We start from the raw sequence: 13,372 nt of genomic DNA, 5'->3' as shown, positions 1-13,372 counted from the left end.
TTTTCATGGCACTTTTTTTGCCTTCCTGGGGCAACAGTGTCATGAGTGAGAGTTGCATCAGCTTCATTCAACCGCTGGCAGGCAGTGCCAGGAGTAGTAGCAGTGACAGGCACCAGCAGCAGAAAATTCAGGAAGCAGAGAAAAAAGCAAGCACTCATTTTTATGTGTAAACATGGTTATTGGGTCTGTGAAGAAGCCATGGAGGGAATAACTTGAACTCCTGCCAGCTCCTTCCCTCTTGTTCCTCCGTCTAGTACCACTCAGTATTGCTCCGACTTGGAAGGCGTTTTGGTTTCATACTTTGAGCATCTGACGACCCCATGGGAGTTTCAAAGTGTAACCCTTTTGCATCTTTATAAATTGGGGTGTGTTATTTCCATTTTAATGGAAATTTTAATGGTGAAGGAAACCTAGATATTGAATGAATTGCCCCTGGTCTGTCCCAACACCGGAACAGCAGAACCAGAGCACAGGTCTCCTGGGTCACAGAGCAGGAGAGGTGAGTGCTTATCCCTCAGATCCAGACAGTGTAGAAAGACAAGGACCAAGCATCTGCGGGCAGGAAGAAAGGAGAACTTCATATGCTGAAGAAAGTATGAAGTGAGCACAGTTCAAGAGAGTTCCTACTCCTTGGTTTGGATGCTAGGAGATACTGTATTGCAAGGCTTATCCTAGCTAGCAGTCTGCAAATGCTCAGTACCGAAGGGAACTTGAGTGTGTGAATTTGTTTCTTAGGCTTGAGAAGGGCTCTAATAAGTATGAGTGAATGGTGATTTCTGATAGGGTTAAGTTTGTGTAGATAGTCCATTGAGGTGCAAGAGATGATGTATGTGATAGTGATAAGTAAAGCTCTGAAACGTAAGCAACTACTAGCCAAATTTCAAGATGCTGCTACTTGGCATGAGGGTAGGTGGTAGAAGGGGTTAAGGAAAGGTGGTGAGGGAAAGGTTTTCATACTTATTAAAAGTGCATTTTTCCCCTGGCTTTCTAGTCAAAAACGATGCTGACTGAAATTAGCTTTTTGCTTTACCTTTGCCTGAGGCAGATTATCACCCTTGCAATATTTCAACCCAAATAGTTCATTCTTTGTTATACTGGAAGTAAATACAGATTGTATCAGGTAATAGCGAAAGTCAAGAAAGTCTACTAATAGCAGCAGATGCTAGACAGAAGAGGGCTGAGGTGAAAATGAGAGCCAATTTGTAATTAACCAACTCCCCCATCCTTTCTGGGCAGTATTAGAAGCAGTGGGACCTTTTGAGAAAATAAAGGACACTGAAAATTCAGTTTCCAGACCGAGCTTCTCCCCAGCTGTCTATCTGTGAGGGCAAAGGTTTGCCAAAGCATAGCTATAACGACTTTTGTTTACAAAGCGGGCAGAAGTCCAGGTTCTGCTGTTGCTTAGATCCGAATCTCCCACTACATTTTGTGGAAAACATGGAGACATGGGCGGAACATGCCTGCAAGTCCAGGAACCTTGGGAGGCTTAGGGAGAACACCTCATTTGTGAATCCTGTTCAGACGGATTGCACAATCCCCATTTTTTTAAGGTACTTTTAGACTTGCCCAGAAATGGATCTTGAGATACCTTGGGAACACAACTATTTAAATTGATGTGAACATGCAGGTAGGGAGCAGGAAAGTAGAAATTTTGAGAATGCAGATTTTAAACAGACCTGCCTAGATCCTCCTGAGAGTGCCTGAATCCAACGGTAAGCACTGGAGTCCTTTTGTAAGGCTATTCCAGTGTCTCTGTGCATTTCATTTCTTCATTGACGAAAGGGGAATAACAGTCCTCCCCTACTTTACATGATGCAGTGAGTAAAAATATATCACAACTGTGTTATTTTCAAATATTGAGGAAGGGAGCACAATAAGAGTCTCTGCCTGGTATTATTGATTCTTTTAACTCACTGGTTCCTGAAAAGGAATGTGCTAATACCTTCCTTTATTTTCACCTTGATATTACAGATAAAACAAACATGTCAAGACACCTGATTTTGATTTTGAATTACTATTTGTGACAATGTATGGTTTCCCTTTTATAGGAATTCTCTCCGTCCTCCATAGGAGAACAAAAGGCTTGTAAAAGATACTCAGTTGGGCACATCTCTAACAGATAAGAAGAGTTTCATTTAGGATTTTATTGATTAGATAAAGGCACGATTGTTGTTGTTACAAGGAAATAGCGCTCTTGCATCTCAAGAGCAGAATTTCTCAGAAGAAGCAATGGATATGAATTTAAGGAAACACTAGGTACAAAAAAAAAAAAAGCATTACTCAGCTCAAGGGGAGCACTTTTGCAGTAAAACCCTGTGTTTGGGGTGGGAAAAAAATGGAAATTAATCATAGTTCTAAATGCAGACCTGTTTTATTTTGGAAACAACAGCTGGATGCAGTCTCAGCCAGGTCTTCACTCCCTATTACTAGGATATTTACAGCTGTCACCTCAAGTTCATATTTAAAGGTCTGGACATCAACAGCAAGTAGAAGGGTGGAATCCATCAAGCAACGAAGAAAATCTTATCTAAAAACTACGTTACACAGTCTGGGAGGAAGTTACAACATCTCATGTTTCTAGTGCTACTTGCATGCCATAGCCTGGAGTACTGATCATCTACCCTATTGGAGAGGTAGTGCTGTGGTTTTGCACTGCTGCTGTCTGTCTGCCTCCACAAATAGATGAGGATAGATAATCAGCTTATAAATCAGAAGAGCTATCATAGTGTTATCCATCTTTAGGAACAAGATATAAATGTGTCAAAATATACAGCCAAATTTTTAAGCAATATATGTGAAGCATTGCCCTGGGGACTTGAAGTTAACTTCATTGTGAAATAGCTTTGAAATCCAACCAAAAGTAGAGAGTTACATCAAACAATTTACCGAGCAAATGAAACTCTATTGAGCCTGAAGTTATGTTAAGGTGAGGGTTCGTTATGCTTTCTGCTCATGAACTACAGAGTTACTATTCCAATGAACATGAATGGTGAGAACCCAGACATATTACCTCATCAGGCTTGTAAATGAACCTTGCTGCTACAAGTTCCTAATGACCAGTTTAGTATTTAACCATCACAAAGAAAAGCCAAGGGCAACAGAAACACTGAAAAATTGGTTGTCAAGTGAGCTTGTAGGATTGCTGCAGATCTGTAATTTACGATGTACACTTTTAATTACATTTTGGAAAGAAAAACTACCTTAATATAGTTGGAGCAGCTGTAGAACTGCTGTCAAAAAATGCTCAACATTCCAGATTAATTGAAGAAGCATCTGTGATCTCTTTCACCATTAATCACTGAAGAATATGTTCTGCCACTGAATGGTTCATTAATGGGGGAGCCCAATGTCACTGTGAGAAGCAAGCACACAATAGGAACTTTCACAACCTTCATCTTAATTTCTTCTGTGACCCCTTATTCTCTAGTTCTTCTGGTTGTTCTTGTTTAAGTGAGATGGCTTGCTAACCCCCCTTGAGAGAGCTAACATAGCATCAGTTTTGTGCTAGGATGTTTACCTGGACTTCCCATGTTTTCTCAAACACTTTCTTTATTGGAGTCAGAGGAGCGTAACAGCACCAGCAGAAAAGTGTATGTGGTCACTGCAGAGAAAGAAACACATAGGTAGGGTGAATTTTCAGGGGCACTCAGAGAATTCCAAGGTGTCTTCTTGGAGATGCTTAAGACTCCAATCCCAAGATGAACTCTAGATGGTAAACAACACATGGGATTACTTAAGTAAATAGCTCTATATCAGAACCTATATTTCCTTTTATAGATTATACCAACAGCAGTTTATTTTAGGCACAGAAATCAATGGGAATACTCATAAGGAAGGCAAGCAAAAGTTTACCATCCAGGATGGGTCATTTGTATCTTGTTACCTGGCTCCTAAAATATTTCTTGATAATTAATTGTCTTTAGTTTTTGCTCTGAACCCTAGAGGAAGCTGACGACAGAGTTTGAGGTACATATGCTCCACATGCCTCTATGATTTCTGCATTTCTGATGTCACCTACTTTTATGAATGGACGAGTACACAAAATATTTGTACTTGATTTTAGTTTGTAAAGTTGCTAAATACTTATGCTTAGAAAGTGCAGATAAGATTTGAAAGGTATGCGGTGAAGGTTTAGAACAACCTGCCAATCTGTTGTTTATTTAAGGAGCATTGCAGCTACTGACCACGAGCCAACAGATGCACGGAAATCATTTCCTTGCTTTGATGAACCCAACAAAAAGGCAACTTACAATGTATCTATCATCCATCAAAACACGTATGAAGCACTTGCCAACATGCCAGTACAGGTATGTATTTCCCAACTCTACTGCCTAAGAGGGATGGTTCTGTAAAGCCACTGGACACAAGGTCCTTGTGCATTCTCAGTCTCTACCACCCAGACGCTGTAAAGCTAATGGTTAATAAATATTCCATGAAATCTGACTGGTTGTTTGGTTAGGACTCCCAGTGACCAGTCAGTACACAAGATAGCAATGCAGAGCCAAATCCAAATCAGAAATGAAATGTGTCTTCTGTCTTCAGCTAGCTGACCCTCTCTTCAGATATGCTGTATGAGCATCCACTACTAACCATAAATAGGTAACAGCAGGCTCTTCAGTCAAACCGGGTGGACTCTGAGAAGAAATGCTCTGAAAGACAGCTGCTTCCCGGATCAGGAGTCTCATAATAATCACTAAAACTGCATTATGTTCCAGTGCAAGAGCCTGCTGATCACAACCTAACAGCAAAGGATCCTGCTAGCAAGAAATAGTCTAAGACTATAGTGTATATAACACAATCTAAAATCCCATCTGTCAGATCATGAGTGTGGACACTTTTCAGTCCACTATGGCTTTAATTTTCTAAATAATCTATTTCTGGACCTGCTAGGTCAAATTCCAAGTTTGGGATGAAATTCAATGGCACCAATTATCTACCTCTGGGCACTCTGGAAGAAGATTGAATGGCTTTCAGCTGAGAGTTTCTAATGAATAGTTTAACTGAATGTGTCATCCAATGTTTAATTTCTAATGACTACGTTCTGAAGTGGGAGATAAAGTGCCAAGTTTAAAAAAAAAAAAGCTTCCAGCCTCCAGGCTGTTGACATTTGCATCTTCCTGATCACTCCCCACCCAGAAAACAAACAAAGATCTGCTTTGCTGTGTACTGTTTTATTTAAAGAGTCCCCAAACTTTAACTATGCATCAGAAATGTGGCTGAGAGAACTATTATTGCTGTGATACAGCTGCCTCCCAGACCCTTTGCAAATTTAAAGCTCTGAACTATTGTTATTAAAAAAAATATGTTTATGATACCTAGAAGAGCAGCAGGTACTTTGATGAACAACACATGAAACAAGAGTGTTTGTGGTACCTTTACACATAGATCTCAGATAAGTGAGGGTATGGACGGTGGGGGGGGGGGTAAAACTAGCTGTTATCAAGATTTAGTGGGGTTTGAGATTTGCTTTACATCTCTAGGCGTGTATTTTGTCTCTAAAATGGACATAAAAAATAAGCTTTCGAAGAGCTAGCTACTGCTTGTTAATTAATTTGCTAAAACCCAAGTACAGGGAGGGATACAGATTATCCTGGGTTTGACTAACAGATGACAGGAGAACGTTTTTTCATCTGGTGTGGTCACAAGGTTGGTTGCTCTGTTCTTAGTAGTGGAGGATCTTTGGGGAATCATTTCAATGGATGGAAGTTAAAGTAGTTTGTAAATGTAACGCACGTTGTGTGTTACACATTCTGTAGTAGTTTTGGTGGTGGGAAGTTTTAGAGTCCATGTGGCAAAATCAGTTCAGCAAAACCAGGATCTTGTATATTTCATTTGCATTTTTCACTGGAGTGAATTTTTTTAAAGCCTTTTTTTTTTTTTCACTGAGATTCTGACTTTGTTGAAAGACCAAAAGATACCAAATTAGAGTCAAATAACAAAAAAGTAGATTGTGAATATATCTGTGAAAAGGATTTTTTAGCTCATGAATTCATATCACCAGTAACATGTATGCTTTATTTACATTGTACTTATAACAAATGAATCTCATGAAGTATTGTATCTCTAGAAGAAAGTTAGTGTCTTTTATATACGGCGTGCTTTTCTCCTATTTTAGTCATCCAGATAGAAGCACAAAAATTTATTAGACAGGTGACAGATAATGCATAGCAGAAACAAATTTTCAGAGTATAAATTTCATAGAAAAGGTTGTGGATTTGGTCATACAGTTCACTTGAGAAAACCAGGAATGGTTTTAAATTGATTTAAGAAAATAAAAACTATGATCACTAAGCCTTTTGTACGTTTAAACAGCCCACCAATTAGCAGTGCTAATTTGTGTCTGAGCAAGTTCAGGATAGATTTATTAATTTGGTCTTTACCCTAACTAACATCACTGCACCCCCTGACTCCTGCGTGATGCACATATTTAAGAGGACAGAATCCAGTCTCTTTGATCTGTCCAGTGATGTTATTTTATACAACTATTTCAAGAACAAAAAGTATTAAAGTACACTGGAAAACTATTGGCAAAATTCCCATGCACGTGAATGGTTTCAAATCCTTGATGCAAAATTAGAACCAGGTAAACTTATTTAGTGCAGAAAAACAAAGTTTCATTTTATGTATTTTGTCTGTTCTCATGCCATCAGCAGTGGGATGCCAGAAGGGGTGAATCTGGAGAGGTGATGTATCATTCCTGGCTAGTTTTAGCCTTCATGAGAACGTTATACCCGATTTTCCATGTGTTTGTAATTTCAAAATCAAATTAATTATTTTTCCATTTCTACAGCAAACTGTACAGGTGGAAGATGGCTGGAATCGGACAACTTTTGAGAAGTCAGTTCCCATGAGCACTTACTTGGTATGCTTTGCAGTGCACCAGTTCAAGTTTGTAGAGAGGCAGTCTGCTAGAGGAATACCCGTAAGTCCTGTTGCAGCATGAACATGGTTCAGATGACAGATGTACAGTGATTTGCATTTTTTTTAATGAATCAGCTCTTTTTATAATACAAACAAGAGTTTTCCCTTTCCCATAATGTATTTTAGGCAGCAGATCAGATTAGGTGTTCACTGTGCTCCCTCTGACCTTGTGTACATAGAGTATTCTGCAGTTTTTCCCTGTCTCCCATCTCAGTGAGATCCCAGCTGGCATCACCCATACAGGCACGTGGGTGAGGAAGGAGCACTGTTGCTCTAACCTCATCTTTGACTTAAAGCCCAGAGCCTGAGGGAATGTCCAAATCCAAGGGTACAAGAGATTCACAGGCCCTGGATACAAATACTTTACATTTTTGGGGGGGTTAAAAAGCATGAATCTGTATTACATTTGATGTCTTTCCTATTTACAGTCCTGGAGACATAGGACTACAATGCTATGTACAATTGCATGTTGGCTATAATATTCTTTATCTTGCAACAGTGGCTAAAGGTAATTTGCCACCGTACAAATACTTTACTAAACCATACAGAAGTGACAGGGCCTGGGTATTTGGCAGGTGCTCTGATGGATTATGTTTGAATCTGAATCCATAAAATCACAGTAGCTCCTTGGTTTAGATGCAACAGACACAACTGTTCCAATCCAGTTCTGGCTTGGATTCAATTAAAATCTCCTGACGGTGCAGCTGAACAGGCATAAGCAGGTAAGATATTCTACTGAATAGCCGAAAGCCTGAAGAGAATTTGTACCTCAGCCTAAGCTCCTCATTTAGCCTACAACTAGTCTGGGATGCTCAACCCACTCTTGATTATTTATTGGTTTACATTGCCTTTCATCCGAGAGAGAGGGTGATGCCACAACTGCGTGCCCTGGCTGCTTCCCCTTCCTTTCCCTACCTGAAAAAGCATGGCACATTCAGGCTGTCCGTCGGTGTGAAAAGCTGCCTTGTATAAAGTTCCGAAGTGCTGATCCTGCTCTTAGCAAAGACTTCCTGACAGAGCGCTGTGCCGAGGCCTCCCTCCTCAACGCCTTTGCTAGCATCGTGCTGTACGCTTGTCTTACTTCTTGACAAACAACTGAGGCTAAATTGCACTTAGCCAAGGAAATGGAGCCTGGCTTGACATAGTGATGCAATATTCTGAGATCCCCACTGTTTGGCTGAGTAATCTGCAAAACAGGAGAATGTTTTAGGCCACTCAGCCACGCATTTTTGTTAACAAGATGCTGTTTGGCTTGGCTGCTCCACTCATTGTCAAGAACAAGAGTGGTTCTTTGGCCTCAACAGGTATTCTCTAGAGTTTAGTTATTTAAAAAAACTGAATTTGTGCAGCTCTAGAATCATAGAATCATTTAGGTTGGAAAAGACCCTCAAGATCATCAAGTCCAACCATCAACCAGACCTACCAAGTCCCATCGCTAAGCCATGTCACTTAGTGCCATGTCCACATCTCCAGGGATGGGGAATCCACCAATTCCCTGGGCAGCCCATTTTAATGCTTGACCAACTTCTCTGTGAAGAAATTCTTCCTAATATCCAATCTAACCCCCCCTCCACTGCAACTGCAGACCATTTCCTCCCATCCTATCACTTGTTACCTGAGAAAAGAAACAAAAGAGAGCTTTATAGAACATAGTGTTGTAGAAAAAAAGAAAAGAAAAAAAATAATGAAGACCTGAATGTTGAAGAAGGCAGAAAACTTCATTTTCTAGATATAAAAATTAGCTTATTATCTGCTCATCCACACCACACTCCAGAATACGGCCATAAGGCCAATACTTGTTTATTTTTTGACTCAAGCAAAGTCATAAAGCACAAAATGTTATTGAGCAGTTGTAGCTTTTCTAAAGAGAAGGGAGTGTTCACTGAAACGTGATAATTAAAGTGTGTGCATGTACGTGTGTGTGTGTGTGTTCGTGTGTGTGTAGAAGTGGGGGTATTTGTGTCAGTATAAAGGTTGCCTGAAGAAACTCCTTCTAGTTGAGGCTTTGGTTATTATATATGTTACTAATGATATTCACTAAACAATGTCTGAGGACTTGCCTGCACTAGAAGACCTTTTTTTTTTTTTTTTTTTTTAGTGAAGTAAACCATAACTGCTCCCTTTCTTTTAGTATGGACATATTTTAGCGATATAAAGTAAATGTATAAGATTGTTTTAAATTAAGGGAGCCACATAAACATCACTAAAAACGATCTTTTTACCAGTAAAAGCAGGTCATCTTTAGAGTTTTTAATCAGATAGTAAGAAAGTCCTTCTCCTAACTAAACACCTCCATGCAAAAAACTTTGAAGTGTTGCCAAGCCATGAGATATTGAGTTGCTGATTGTTGAGAAAAACATTCTATAGTTTGCTATATAAATCGTTAGTAATAAATCATGCACCCAACAGAAATTATCCGTGTAATCCATATATTGCTTGCATAAACAACAGCAACAGCATGCAACTCACGTGATACGATCCACTATTTAAAAACTCTGCCATTAGCTCTGAAAATCATTACCCTGACAAAGACCTTGATGGAATCAACGGTGGAAAATGTGCCCACAGCTGGAAACAACACTCCTGAGCTGATTACCTGTCAGGTACCAAATGTCTGCTTTGGAAAATCGCAGAGGAGATTACACAAATGAAACTCAAAGTCGGTTCTAGTGCACGCTAAAGGTTTTGGAACCCATTAATATGGATCAGCTAGGGGACCAAAGATTGCTAAATTGGGTAAAGAGCTTACTGAAGTGGAAATTACGGATTGTAATTGCAAACTGACCCTGAGGGAAATCCCCTGGCTGGGATGGATTCCCAATTGAATTTCATAAGCTTTTTTTGGTTTTGCTTTTTTCATTCCATCTTTATTTCTGACCACTCTCCCATCCTCCTCCCTTGTTGGAGGAAGTGTAATTTCATGGTATTGAAATAAATGTGTTAGGCTCAAAAGAGGCTCCTAGAGTAGGCCAGCTCCTTTGCTAAGTTTGGACCCTAAATGCCTGGCTATGAGACGGGACTGAGGAGTAAACAAGCCATGCCAACAACGAGGCGCCAACAACGCAAAAAGATGGATCGGTTACCCCAAAGCCAGCAATTTCACTCCACATGAAGATCTCTCACTTTCCACGCTGGAAATATTGGGGGACAGGGAAGGGGACAGCCTACAGCTCCTGCAAGTGCAGCACTACAGTTCAGGTCTGGGGAAAGAGACCTGGAAATTTTGGGACAAAGAGATTGAGGAAAAGACCCCCCCAAAAGCTCCATGAGTTCTGAAGGAAAGCCTGGTCTTCCCAATGTGGAGATAACATCTGAAAAGGCTTTCTCAAGCTGTAGGCCTCTTCGTCATGATTATGAGTGCCATACAGACTCTAGTCTTCCTGGGCTTGAGCAGTAATAGCTCATACACCAAACCTTTGGGGTGGAAGGGTCAGCACTCAAGACAATGTTTTTTGCCTTCATCAAAAAATGCAAGCTCAGATACACAAGAAGAGCACAGAAATGGTCAGCCATCGTGCACAGGGATGCCAAACGTGCCTCCTGAAATTGATCTGTTGAGATCAGTCTAAATCAATGAGCTGCTCAGAACAAGCGGATTCCTTTCACTTGTGCTTGTGCAGCGTTTCCTTCTCGAGAAAACCGGACCTTGGGAGAAGGGTGGCTGGTAGGCACTCAGGCCTTGCTCCAAGCTTTGGTGTTGGGAGATGGCTACTGTGAGCTTCTGGGCATGGGTCTTGCCAGTTTGGAAGTTCAGGCATGGTGTAGGAAGCATGCACATATTATGTTGACTTGGTTTCTTCTATGCATGACGTTTGAAAAACCTTTTTGAATAAATAGGTCAGGGAACAGAAGTCATTGCTTAGGCCAATCTCTTAGAGAAAATCTGCAGTGTTATAGGTATGTATGCTGAATGACTTTTCAATGCTTGCCACCTCCTAGTTTCTCTTAACTGAAGATTGCTCTAATTGTCTCTCTCTATTTTACAGCTGAGAGTTTATGCCCAGCCACTGCAATTAGACACGGCAGAATATGCAGCAAATGTAACAAAAATTGTATTCGACTTCTTTGAAGAGTACTTTAATTTGAGCTATTCTCTTCCAAAACTAGGTGATTATTAGTTTTTCATTTTGTTAATTTACTGTCGTGGTTATGTTTCTCCTACAAGTTCCTGTATTTTGTTGGTAAACAGAGTATGAAAGTGTTTGGTTGTTACCTGCTGATATTACATCAGGATGCTTTAAAATTGTACCAATGTAGTTTGAGATGTTCTTAAGTGTCATGATGGAAGCATTGCTCTCAGCAACAGTTCCATTAGCAGTTCTCAAAAATGAACTGAAGAACTGCTCTTGGCATGGATATTTTAGAGAGTTTTGTGGAAAATCAGGGGAATCATTGGTGACATCAGCAAAGGAACATTATGAGCTAAAACAGAGCCAGATGAAGTTTGAGAAAAACAAGTACCACTTCCATGGGAACTTCTGGACAAAAGTCAGCAATGAGATAAGTGAAGATGCAAATTGCCAGAGAGTATGTCATACTATTTACTAAGCTTAGTGCAAAGTGGGTGTGTGACCATTTCTTAGAAAGATGAATGTGGTCCAGTGTATAATTTGTAGTTACTACTGCTGGGCTGAATAAAGACACAGAGCTTGGGTATAGGATTAAATTTTGCCCGTGGTTACAAAATAAGCTACATATATATATAAGCTATATATATAAATATATACATATATATATATATAAAAGAAAAGTAGTGCATTTGGGCATCCTTTAATTTGGGCTATCTGGTCTCTGGATCTGATTTGTGCAGCTTGAACTGGTAAAGTAGGGAATGTAATCAGAGTTGTGAAAATGTGTTGGAAATGCCCCCTCCTATGACCTAAAGAGGTAATGCAGTCATGTTGATAAACTTACAAGGATCAAGGAAAAAAAAACAACAACAACAAAACAACTACAAACAAATATATCTAACAGTCTAACCTGTATTACTTTAGCAACAGATTTCTACCTCCTTTCAAAACATCAGTTGAGTTTACTGGAAATATCTATTTGCGTGTCAACAGTACCTGAGTTTTAGGGAAACTAGATGTTGTCCTTTTGCGCACCGGTTCCAATTAATAACTGGGACTATATCTTAACTGTGCTTCATACCCAAGCTTTCATTTCCATAAATGCCTGATGATTTTGCCACATCAGGGGTCTGTCTGCACTGCAGGGTGGACTGGCAACCCCAGGTCAGCAGTATAAGAGGGCAGATGCTCTTGTAGCTTGTATATTGTTTTTCTGAGAATATCTATTTGTTGGATCACAATTCCTGACTTACTATGTTGTTCCCTCAGTATTAGAAGTCACCTAGATCAAACCTGATGAATCAAGTGTATTTCTGCAAAATATTTAGATATGTTTCACATTGAGTTATGGCTTCTGGCATTGTCATTCCCATTGTGATCCTCATTTTGACTCTCAGTGGAGCCCTGGCCAGACTACCAGCTCAGATTCTATAATCAAGTTGTTTAAATTAAAATGATTAATTCCTGTCTTCTGTTAGGGTGGGGTAAGGGTTGTTTGTTCTATTCAGTTTTAAATCCATCTGTACTTTTTCACTAACTCACACAGAAAGGCTGTGGTCTTTATTTGCAGAAGAAAATGCCAGTCCAATTTAGTCCACAGTTCTCATTTAAACCTGTATTGATTACTGACCATGAAGGAGTGACCCCCACAAATTGCCGGGAATAGAAGCAGATGTTGTTCACTGCATGGGGGATTTACTTCGGTTAACACGTCAATAAATATTTTTAATGCGACAGTGTGACAAACAATGACATGCCTCATTATGCTACAGATAGTTTCAGGTGGTTTACTGCCTAGAGCACATCCCCAGACAATACTATTAATTTTGGGAGCCAAAATTAAGTTCTGTGTGATATGCACGCTCCCAGGAGGTGGCACAGCATCGTCTCTCAGGACAGATCCTCAGATAGTGCAACCGGTTGTAGCTCTACTAATCCCAGCAGAGCTTGGGCACTTGCTATGAGCAGCTGTAGGCCAGTCCCCTGCTTCTTAAACACGTTATAGGCTGCAGTCCACAGCAGTAAGCCTGAACCACATACGGCAAGCAAAACCAGCCATGAATAAGCAGAAAAGAGGGTGATTTAAGTGGCTTAAGGGGTACAGTGGTAACCACATTCTCTTTCTTTCAATGTAGATAAAATAGCTATTCCAGATTTTGGGACAGGTGCTATGGAGAACTGGGGGCTGATCACATACAGAGAAACAAACCTACTTTATGATCCCAACGAGTCTGCCAGTTCCAACAAACAGCGAGTAGCAGCCGTGATAGCTCACGAGCTCGTTCACCAGGTATGTTTTAGGACACGACTCATTTTCAAAGTTCTTTAAATGTTTAGTATCAATTATTTAATCAGGAAAATACTCTTATTAATCACGACTC

At 40.1% G+C, this 13,372-nt stretch overlaps 1 protein-coding gene across 3 annotated transcripts in view; it reads left to right on the top strand.

Annotated features, from left to right (window-relative positions):
- Nucleotides 1-13,372, top strand: part of ENPEP (glutamyl aminopeptidase) — a 38,547-nt gene that overhangs the window by 5,667 nt on the left and 19,508 nt on the right. For all 3 annotated transcript variants that reach the window (XM_080591306.1, XM_080591304.1, XM_080591305.1), the window contains exons 3-6: nt 4,166-4,307; nt 6,791-6,922; nt 10,908-11,028; nt 13,127-13,281. In XM_080591306.1, coding sequence (XP_080447432.1) covers nt 4,166-4,307; nt 6,791-6,922; nt 10,908-11,028; nt 13,127-13,281 — 550 coding nt within the window. The remainder of the gene's footprint in view (nt 1-4,165; nt 4,308-6,790; nt 6,923-10,907; nt 11,029-13,126; nt 13,282-13,372) is intronic.

This window comes from Anser brachyrhynchus, assembly GCF_964034855.1.
Source record: "Anser brachyrhynchus genome assembly, chromosome: 4".
NCBI lineage: Eukaryota > Metazoa > Chordata > Aves > Anseriformes > Anatidae > Anser > Anser brachyrhynchus.
Note: the sequence above shows the minus strand (reverse complement) of the source record. Positions and strands in the feature narration are given on the sequence as shown.